This window comes from Lynx canadensis, chromosome X (assembly GCF_007474595.2).
Source record: "Lynx canadensis isolate LIC74 chromosome X, mLynCan4.pri.v2, whole genome shotgun sequence".
Lineage (NCBI taxonomy): Eukaryota > Metazoa > Chordata > Mammalia > Carnivora > Felidae > Lynx > Lynx canadensis.
Genome location: NC_044321.2, coordinates 109,084,021 through 109,095,044, shown reverse-complemented (window position 1 = coordinate 109,095,044; position 11,024 = coordinate 109,084,021). Strand labels below are relative to the sequence as shown.

Here is an 11,024-nt window from a genome sequence, read left to right as displayed (position 1 = left end):
CCTCCTCTGATCAAGCCCTAATCTTAACGGTGACCCACAGTATACACGTAAACCTAAACCTCACCTCATCTTTAACACACACCCTAAACCTGACTCGCACCATGCATGTGCCCACACATCATCAATACAGGGAGATCACAGGACTGGTGTCACTTCAGCCCTGGAGATTTCCCTGGCCCAAACCCTAGACGTAGCTAAGGCTTTCTCCACATGGGGACTAACACCACAGTCGGACAAGAGCACACACACTGCGTTGAGAAGCAGTGCAAGATAATTCGGTGTGAATGGTGGAACATCAAATGTATCACAACACATGTAACAACGTGGAGGAACCTCCAGAACATTATGCTACGTTAAGAAACCAGACATAAAAGGTCACCACTTGTATGATTCCATTTTTATAAAATATCCAGAAGAGGCATATACACAGAGACATACAACATATTTTTGGTTGTCAAGGGCTGGGGTAGGGAGGGAACGGGGACTGATAGCTTAATGGGTATGGTGTTTCCATTTTGGGGTGATGAAAATGTTCTGGAACTTGATACTGGTGACAGTTATACAACATTGTGAATGTACTTCATGCCACTGAATTGTATATTTTAAAATGGTTACAATGGTAAATGAGACATGCACTGTTGATATTATATGTATTTTGTCCACATGTATTTGTAATTTTTTACATATTATTTGTATTTTGCCAGAATTAACTAATCAATGGATCATACATGTAGGGGTTTGTTTACAGTCTCTCAATCTGTTCTGCTTATTTATGCACTTATTGTTTCATCAATACCACACTGTCTTTATTACTGTGGTTTAAAATAAGTTTTGAGGGGGGCGCCTGGATGGCTCGGTCAGTTAAGCGTCCGACTTCAGCTCAGGTCATGATCTCACAGTTCCTGGGTTCGAGCCCCATGCTGGGTTCTGTGCTGACTAGTCAGAGCCCGGAGCCTGCTTTGAGTTCTGTGTCTGCCTCGCTCTCTGCCCTTCCCCTGATCACACTTTGTCTCTCTCTCTCTCTCCCTCAAAAATGAATTAACATTAAAAAAATAAAATAAAATCAGTTTTGAGGAGTGATCATGATCGGAGCCAAAATCAAGTGTTGGCCACTTAACCGACTGAGTCACCCAGGCGCCCCAGGTTCTTTTCTCAATTTCATGTTTTGAGTTTTTGTTGCTAGTATATAGAAATACAATTGCTCTCTTAATATTGATCTTGGGTCCTGTGGCCTTGCCAAATGTTTATGGATCTGGTAGCTTTTTTCTCTGCATGCATTTCTTGGGATTTTCTCCATATAGGATCATCCGTGAATAAAGATAGCTTTATTTCGTCCTTTCCAATCAGAATGGTTTTATTCTGGTGGGATGGGGAGATTATTCCACTGGCCAGAACCTCCAGTTTTATGTGGACTTGAGATGGCAAAAGTGGACATCCTGCACTTTCCCAGGATGAGGGAAAACCTTCATTGTTTTTTTAAGTTTATTTACTTATTTTGAGAGAGAGAGAGAGAGAGAGAGAGAGAGACACCAGGGGAGGGGCACAGAGAGAGATCTCCATGCTGTCAGCGCGGAGCCTGACTTGGGGCTTGATCTCACCGACCTGGAGTGAGACCCTGATTCTAAACCAAGAGTTGGATGCTTGACTGACCGAGCCACGCAGGCACCCCAAAACCTTCATTCACAGATACCGTCCAGAGAGGCCCGGCAACACCTCAGTCTCGGAAGGCTGCGAGCCGGGAACAGCTCCCAGGAGGGGACGGTGGGTACAACGTGCACTCCAAGGACAGGGAAGGAGGTGAGGAGCTTCTGATTGCCCGGCTCAAGCTCGCGGGTCAACCAGGGACCACATCCTCACCATGACCACCTCCAAAGATGGCCACGGGGATGATGGGGAGCTTAGGGGGACAAAGCACCCAGCATGGCACCTGTTGCCGGGCAGACTCTCACCACCTGTCACCGGCCAGTTGCCTTCACTTGGTTTCCTCTCCTCATAGTGACAAGGCTGCTACAGTTGAGACCTGAGGACACATGTTGAATAGCCAAGAACCCGCTGAATGCTCAGAGCCACCTTGAAGGCTCCCTACTGATGACCCATGAGTACATGTGGCCGGACTGGGGCCAGGCAGTGGTCGTCAGAAGAGCTGGACTCAGGGCGCCACCCTTAACCAGAGAGGAAGCCGCCTGCCTTGCTAGGTGGCAGGGAAGGGTGGTCCTCCCTCGCCAGTGTGCCTGGGCCCCTGAGCCCTGGTCTGACCCTCCCATCTTGGTTGTGACAGGCTACCTGATCCCTCGTCTGAGTTCAGGACCATCGGGCACTGAACAGGACCATCTGGACAAAGCAGAGGGAAGCTCAGGGTGCTGGCAGGGACTGGGGTCCATCCCTCCTGTGGTGGCAGGTGTCGGAAGGGTCGCTCTTGTCACAGCGCTCCGGCGGGTGGAGCGCACCCAGGCTGTGCTCCTCGGCGTGACCGTGACTTTGCATCCTCAGGACACCTCCGCCCTGGGGACGGTGGGCCTCCCTTCTTCACCTCGGCCGCTGCGGTCCTCCCCGGGCCCCCTTCACCAGCCCTCTCTCTGCCTGACTGCCCATCCTTAGCCCTGCAGCCTCGGACCCCGTGACAGGCTTCCCTGGGGAAGCACTGAAGGGACAGCTCGGGTCTAAGATGGGGAGAAGGGGTGCCGGCTTTCAGTCCCCGTGATTCATCGTTTCCAAAGCTGGGAGGCCACCTGGACGGCAGGGAGCCAAGGGGGACTTCGCTCTGCTGTTGCAGAGGGGCCTCCAGGTGACCCAAATTCAGTGCAGAGGACCCATTTCCCCCCACCTCCCCCATCTCCCCATCAAGACTGACCGCAGGAAGTGCTTTCTGACACCAGGCTGTAAAATGAAGAAAAGACTCGGGTACTGGGTACTCGGTTATGCAAACAAAGGCTGTGAATGGGACAAACTGCCCCCAGTCAGGCCTGCGCTCCTGCCTTCTCCTCCAGGGGCACTGGCCCAGGCAAGTCGGGCCTCTGAGCATCTTCTGAGCAGGCCTGCATCCCTGCCACGGCCCCACCCCCCTTGCAGCCCTCCCAGGTGGGTCCCCCTCCCCCTGCTCCGGGCCCTCCAAGGGGGGCTTCCGGGCTATTGCCCCACACCACGAGAGGAGGCCTCTGGTCTTATTTTATTTTATTGAACTCAAGGAGTCTTGTTTGGTTTGGTTTTGAACTTAGAGTGACAAGATTTGACAATACCAGAAGCGAGAACATTTCTCAGCAGACGGTGCTGACCAGTACAGTCAATCACACGCAGGAAAGTGACGCTCATCTTATTCAGCTCGTGTCTCTGATTTTGTAGAAGCTTCGCTGCCTGGAAAACAGACTGCAAATAAATAAAGTGCACTGAGAGCCCATCAGGCAGCCAGGGCCGACTGGGGGGAGAGGGGAGAGGTGGGGGAGGAAGCACGCTAACTACTCAAGGCCAAAGTGGTCAGAAAAGCAGAGGCAGGAACACATGCTGAAGATGTGCGGACCCTCCCCAGTCCCCGGGCCTCGCGCTGAGACTTCCTGCGCCCTCGGGACCGGGACCGGACCGGGACCGGGACCGGGACCGGGGACCCACGGGGCGGGGCGGGGCGTCCCTGCAGAGGAGGGGTCTCAGGCCAGGGGCCCTGAGGCTCCCCCCACACCTCTCCCTGTTGGGAAGAGGTGTCATAGGCCCCGGGCAGCTCCAGCTGAGCCACAAGGCTGCAGCTGGGGAGCAGGTCACCCCGAGGGCGAGACCTGGGCTTGAACGGGGCACATCTGTGGATCAGCCCCGAGGAGGCCCCTCGTCCTCTCCTCTCAGGCAGCCCATGTGGCTCTCGCAGGCTGTCCCCACAGATCTGTGGATGGAGTCAGCAGGCTGGCAGGCTCCCACAAGTGGTTCCGGGTGGAAGGGGATTGGGCGCAGGAGGGGCCACAGGACCGGGGATCCCAGGACACTCGGTACAGGGAAGGAAGCCAGTACACCCTGTCCGCGGGGAAACTGCAGGGGATACATGGTGGCCTCGTCTGGCCTCAGTCCCCAGGGCCAGGCAGGCAGAGCCCTTCACCCAGGACCGGGCTTCCAGCTGGACGGCAGAGGAGGGCAGGTGGTGTGACCCTGGGCCACTCTGTCCCTGGGGCTGACCGGACCACTTCGGTTTTCAGTCCCAGGAACTCGGAGCACTGGGGGCCGAGGGCAGCCAGCGGCAGAGCGGCTGTGGGACCGGGGTCTTTCCTGGCTCCCCCGGGGCCGAGGCTGGCCATCCTGGTACGGGGGGAGCAGCACACCCGGGGCCTCCAGGACCATCCAAGCCCATCTAGAGGAGGTTCTCTCGCGTGATCCTGGGCTCGGGGGGCCAAGCCTGGGGACAGAGAGATGGGGTTATGCGTGGGTCCCGGCCCCGGCCCCCACACCAGCTTTATCCCTTCACCCTCCTGGTTCCATCACGTTCCCAGGAGCCACGCTACCCCCCACCCCCACTCTGCCACCCAGACTGAGAGGCTTCTGCCGCTCGACTGCTGAGGAGTCCTTGGTCACGCCTGGGGTGGGGCGGCAGGGGCGGCCAGGCTGTGTAGATGAAGGCCTCGGCTCCACAAGGGGTTCTGGGACTGTCTCCCGTGTCCATCTCAGCCCCGACTGTCTTCCCTGTGACCTGCCACCCCCCCCTCCAAGGAAAGCCAGTTCCCCACACTCCCTACCCTGGGCCTCTCTCTCCCCCTAGGTGCCCCGAGGGCCTTGAGGTCCCCTCCCCCACCCCCACCTGTCCTGCCAGGTTTTCTGGAAGACAGGGGACAGATTCAGCCCCACCACTTCTTGTGTGTGTGACAAGGGCAAATCTCTTCCTGTCTCAGAGCCCGCGTTTCCAATCATGGGGTGGGGAGAACAGAACGCCCTCAAAGTGTTGCTAGGAGGTCTAGTGTGGAGGTGACAGGGTCTCATCCTTCCCCACGCCAGAACTGGACCGCTGGGTACCCCACCCCTCCGTGCCTCTGCCTGGAAGGCCCTTCCTGTCCTCCTGGGCCGGGCCCTTTGCCCAGCAGCTCCCCGGGGCAGCTCTAGGGCCAGGGGCGCCCCTGGGCAGGGATTTGAGTCTCTTGACAAGGCCAGAGAAGGGGCGGGTCACCACCTACAAACACTGGTTCCTGAAAGACAGAAAGAGGCGGAGACTTGACAGTGCCTCCTCACCCAGAACACCCCCTCCCCTTTCCCCAAGTGCTGCCTCCTCTACAAGCCCCTCGTCCACCTGCTCTCCCCACCCCAGCCTGAGAGCCGCCCTCTGCTCAAGGAGATCCCCACTGCCCTAGCTCCTCTGGGTGCACAGGGGCTGCTGGAGGCGGCATTCCGTGGCACCTGGCCGGCAGAGGTAGGGGTCGCAGGGAGCGCGGGGCGTGGCTGCGATGGCGGAAGAGCAAGACTGTGGGGGCGGGGACAGGGCGGAGCAGCCCTCCCACTCGTCCAGGTCTCCAAACGTCCAAACGTCCAAACGTCCGGCCCCGGGATGCCCTCAGAGGGGGAGGGGAGCGGGAACAGGCCGAGAGCGGCCCCCCAGCCCCCAACACAGGACAGGAGGCAGTTCTGCCAAGGGCTGGGCGGGAGCTGTGGAGACCCCAGGGGCCTGAGAAGGGGACCGACCAGGGGTTTGGCCAAGAACGCCACCACCCTTCCTGTCTGGCCCCACAAGGGGGTGAAAGATGGCAGCATCTTTTCCTTCTAGAGCCTTCCCCGGCGCCTCTCCCAGCCCATTCCCTGGGGTTCCGGTGGCAGCATAGGGGCCTCAGGGGACAGCGGGGCGGGGATGGGCCGACCCTCCGAGATGCCCAGGCCGCCGCCGCCCCCCCTCACCCATCTGGGAATGAGACCCAGGGAGTCCTGGGCACCTGTGCCTCCCCCCGCCCCGCCCCTGCCTGGGCAGCTCAGGGGCTGGCTCCCTCGGGTCCAGGGCACAGTTCCTGCCGGCCGCCACGATGTCATGGCAAGCGCTCCCGCCGGCCCGAAGCCCCAGCCTCTGGCCTCCTACCTTGTTGGTCAGGGCCAGTCAAGTCCCTGCTGCCGAATTTTTCCTTTCTGCTTCCCCCACCCCGGCCAACGTGAGGCGACAGGTCGGCCGCAGTCAAATGGTGTTTTCTTTCTCGAGCCCGACGGAAAGGACCCGTCTGGTGAGTTTCTGTGCAATGGGTCACCGGCCGCGACGCGTGTGGGCGGGTCGCGGCCGGGGCCCGGCTGGGTGGCTCGGTGGCCCGCGTCCTCCCGCGGAGGTCTAGGGTCCGGGGGCCCCGGCCGCCCCGCCTCCTGCCCCCGCCGCGTGCCGGCGGCCGTCCTCCATGCCGGCGCCCCTGTCCGTCTGGGCCGCGCGCGCCGGTCCCTCTGGCCGGGGCTGCGGCGGCGTGCGCTCACTCGATCCGCACCTGCAGGCGGACGTTGAGCATCACCGAGGCCACCACGTAGAAGTAGGGGAAGTTCATGCGCAGCCGCCAGGCCAGGTCGAAGAAGGTGATCAGGGTGCGCGTGAGCCCCTTGCAGAAGGCGCCGTACGAGCCGCGGGCCGCTGCCGAGCGCGACAGCCGCAGCGCCAGGCCTGACAGGGCCGCCGCCGCCGCCGCCGCCGACAGAGCCGCGGACGCCGCCATGGGCCTGGGCCCGCGCAGGCCCCGCCGACCGACACGAGTGCGAGCGGCCGGGCAGGTGGACGCGAGGCCTGCAGCGCCCCGCCCCGCGCCGCCCTCTGTCACCTCTTCCCTTGCTGGCCCCGGGATGCCCCACCGCCGCCACCTCCGCCACCGCCCCTTCTGAGCAGCTCGCAGAGAGCTCCGCCCACAGAAAGCTCCGCCCCTCACCGGCTGCCGCAGCGGCGGCCGCCAGTATAACCCCGCCCCCCTCTTGGCCACACCCCTCCCGGGCGCTACAGAGCGGCCGCCGCTGTCGTAGACCCGCCTACGGGACCGCCCCGCCTGCAAGCCCCTCCTCCTCCTGGGCTCCCAAGGGCAGAGCCCGAGGGCGTGAGTGGTTTGGGAGGTGGTGCTGCCCAGGGATTGCTTTTGCCGAGTATCCTTGAGGGGAGGGGAGGGGAGGGGAGGGCCGGAAGGTCTGGACCGCTATACTGATTCTGTATTGAAGGCCCACTGGGAAGGCTCCCCCGGTTTACCTTATCCCCTGCCCCACCATCTCCTCCGAAAACCCCGCAGGGCGACCTGTTGGATCTTTCTTTAATTCACATTTCTCTGCTAACTCAGCAGAGTGTCCCCAAGCCACAGGCGCATTTTCCCTCTCTGGTATGTTTGCTGCTCATGTGTATTTCTTTATTATTTCATTGCCTTGTTACCCCTGTTGTCTTTTTTTTTTTAATATATGAAATTTATTGTCAAATTGGTTTCCATACAACACCCAGTGCTCATCCCAAAAGGTGCCCTCCTCAATACCCATCACCCACCCTCCCCTCCCTCCCACCCCCCATCAACCCTCAGTTCTCAGTTTTTAAGAGTCTCTTATGCTTTGGCTCTCTCCCACTCTAACCTCTTTTTTTTTCCTTCCCCTCCCCCATGGGTTCCTGTTAAGTTTCTCAGGATCCACATAAGAGTGAAACCATATGGTATCTGTCTTTCTCTGTATGGCTTATTTCACTTAGCATCACACTCTCCAGTTCCATCCACGTTGCTACAAAAGGCCATATTTCATTTTTTCTCATTGCCACATAGTATTCCATTGTGTATATATACCACAATTTCTTTATCCATTCATCAGTTGATGGACATTTAGGCTCTTTCCATAATTTGGCTATTGTTGAGAGTGCTGCTATGAACATTGGGGTACAAGTGCCCCTATGCATCAGTACTCCTGTATCCCTTGGATAAATTCCTAGCAGTGCTATTGCTGGGTCATACGGTAGGTCTATTTTCAATTTTCTGAGGAACCTCCACACTGCTTTCCAGAGCGGCTGCACCAATTTGCATTCCCACCAACAGTGCAAGAGGGTTCCCGTTTCTCCACATCCTCTCCAGCATCTATAGTCTCCTGATTTGTTCATTTTGGCCACTCTGACTGGCGTGAGGTGATATCTGAGTGTGGTTTTGATCTGTATTTCCCTGATAAGGAGCGACGTTGAACATCTTTTCATGTGCCTGTTGGCCATCCGGATGTCTTCTTTAGAGAAGTGTCTATTCATGTTTTCTGCCCATTTCTTCACTGGGTTATTTGTTTTTCGGGTGTGGAGTTTGGTGAGCTCTTTATAGATTTTGGATACTAGCCCTTTGTGTGATATGTCATTTGCAAATATCTTTTCCCATTCCGTTGGTTGCCTTTTAGTTTTGTTGGTTGTTTCCTTTGCTGTGCAGAAGCTTTTTATCTTCATAAGGTCCCAGTAATTCACTTTTGCTTTTAATTCCCTTGCCTTTGGGGATGTGTCGAGTAAGAGATTGCTATGGCTGAGGTCAGAGAGGTCTTTTCCTGCTTTCTCCTCTAAGGTTTTGATGGTTTCCTGTCTCACATTCAGGTCCTTTATCCATTTTGAGTTTATTTTTGTGAATGGTGTGAGAAAGTGGTCTAGTTTCAACCTTCTGCATGTTGCTGTCCAGTTCTCCCAGCACCATTTGTTAAAGAGGCTGTCTTTTTTCCATTGGATGTTCTTTCCTGCTTTGTCAAAGGTGAGTTGGCCATACGTTTGTGGGTCTAGTTCTGGGGTTTCTATTCTATTCCATTGGTCTATGTGTCTGTTTTTGTGCCAATACCATGCTGTCTTGATGATGACAGCTTTGTAGTAGAGGCTAAAGTCTGGGATTCTGATGCCTCCTGCTTTCGTCTTCTTCAAAATTACTTTGGCTATTCGGGTCTTTTGTGGTTCCATATGAATTTTAGGATTGCTCGTTCTAGTTTCGAGAAGAATGCTGGTGCAATTTTGATTGGGATTGCATTGAATGTGTAGATAGCTTTGGGTAGTATTGACATTTTGACAATATTTATTCTTCCAATCCATGAGCAGGGAATGTCTTTCCATTTCTTTAAATCTTCTTCAATTACCTTCATAAGTTTTCTATAGTTTTCAGCATACAGATCTTTTACTTACATCTTTGGTTAGATTTATTCCTAGGTATTTTATGCTTCTTGGTGCAATTGTGAATGGGATCAGTTTCTTTATTTGTCTTTCTGTTGCTTCATTGTTAGTGTATAAGAATGCAACTGATTTCTGTACATTGATTTTGTATCCTGCAACTTTGCTGAATTCATGTATCAGTTCTAGCAGACTTTTGGTGGAGTCTATCGGATTTTCCATGTATAATATCATGTCATCTGCAAAAAGCGAAAGCTTGACTTCATCTTTGCCAATTTTGATGCCTTTGATTTCCTTTTGTTGTCTGATTGCTGATGCTAGAACTTCCAGCACTATGTTAAACAACAGCGGTGAGAGTGGGCATCCCTACCCCTGTTGTCTTTATCTTTCACATCGTAGTGATTTTTTTAATTTTTTTATATTTATTTTTTTTTTTTTGAGACATAGAGCACAAGTTGGGGAGGGGCAGAGAGAGGAGACACAGAGGGTCCAGGCTCCGAGCTGTCAGCACAGAGCCTGACGCGGGGCTCGAACCCACGAACCTCGAGATCATCACCTGAGCCCACTTAACTGGCTGAGCCACCCAGGCACCCCGACCTTTCACATCATAGTGATTTCTAAGTACTCTTAAGTTTATCTTTGCCCTGGATACTGCACAAGGTCTTCTCAGTTTTTATTTGCCCTTGTTTATGGCTTTCCCCGCCCCCCTTGCCGGTGGGCTTAAAAGTCCTTTCCTGGTTTCATCTCATCTTTGTTCTAAAGCACATCCAACCCAAACTTTACCACGTTTTCAAGACTACTGAAGTGTTCAAGCTTCATTATAGCATGACTTTTGAAAAGCTGTCTGCAAGAAGTAGATTCACCATGACCTCGGCCCAGTTTTCACAAGAAGGGCTGGCCTGGGTATTTAGGCTCTCTCAAAATGCCTATTCATCATCACATTGAACATGTGTGGCGTCTCTCTAATGAAGGAACTCAGCAGAGTTATATACGCTTTTTGAGCAATTGTCATACCTACATGGTCATTGGGGAAAAAAGAGAATTTCAGAAACACTAGGTTATTGTGTGGCATCATGGCTTTATCCACAACATAACCGTGCACAGGTGTGAATGCATTAAAAAATGCTAGAGCAGATAGATCAAATAATCAACATTGTTTACCTCTGGTTAAGGCAGTAGGAAGACATGCTTTTTTTTTTACTCTCTGTATACGTATGTATATCCATTTGTATAAGTATTATTTGTGTAATACAATGAAAAACTTCATCATTTGAAAAAGAAGGGCCACAGAAATTCAGGCTTAAGCCGCATAGAAACCCTTTTGTTCCAGACTGAATCCAGCCTCATTCACTTCTATAGCTTATTTCCTCTAATCTAATTTCTGAAACCCCTCCTTGGCTTCATTTCATTTATTTTTTTAATTTTATTTGTTTATTGTAGAGAGAGAGAGCTCTGATGGTGGGGGCAGAGAGGAGAGAGAGAGAGAGAGAGAGAGAGAGAGAGAGAGAGAGAGAGAATGAATCTCAAGCAGACTCCATTCTCAGCGCTGAGCCCGACTAGGATCATGACCTGGGCTGAAACCACAAGTCTGACACTTAACCGAATGAGCCACCCAGGTGCCCCATCATCTCATTTATTTGTAACATTTTATTTTGAAATAATTATAGACTCACAGAAAGTGGCCAAAATAGTACGACAAAACCTTGTGCCTTTCACCCAGCTTTCTCAATGGCTACATTTTCTATAGATGCAATGTAATATCAAAACCAGGAGATTGACACTGGTACATTACTGTTATCTAGACTACAGGCCTAATTCAGTTTTCACCATTTTCCTAACCTGCCTTAATTTGTGTGTGTGTATGTGTATTGATCTAGCCATTTTATACCATGTCAGGATTCCTGTAACCACCATTACAATCCAGATACAAAAATATTACATCACCACAAAAGACCTCCTTTGTGCAACCTCTTTG

General features: G+C 53.7%; 1 protein-coding gene across 2 annotated transcripts; it reads right to left on the bottom strand.

The window, feature by feature from the left end:
* Positions 1-3,154: 3,154 nt before the first annotated feature.
* On the bottom strand, positions 3,155-6,813 carry LOC115507424 (small integral membrane protein 10-like protein 2A). 2 transcript variants are annotated; one of them, XM_030305755.1, is made up of 2 exons: positions 6,026-6,813; positions 3,155-4,369 (listed from the first exon to the last, which is right to left on the bottom strand). In XM_030305755.1, the coding sequence occupies exon 1, from the start codon at positions 6,633-6,635 to the stop codon at positions 6,399-6,401; it is 237 nt and encodes a 78-aa protein (XP_030161615.1). In that variant the 5' UTR covers positions 6,636-6,813; the 3' UTR covers positions 3,155-4,369; positions 6,026-6,398. The 2 variants fall into 2 exon arrangements, with proteins under 2 accessions (XP_030161615.1, XP_030161616.1); XM_030305756.1 differs by lacking the exon at positions 3,155-4,369 and adding an exon at positions 5,308-5,400.
* Between the last annotated feature and the right edge of the window lie 4,211 nt (positions 6,814-11,024).

Bases quoted from the DNA above. Each gene is read 5' to 3' on its own strand.
- LOC115507424 (XM_030305755.1), bottom strand. From the start codon at position 6,635: ATGGCGGCGTCCGCGGCTCTGTCGGCGGCGGCGGCGGCGGCGGCCCTG.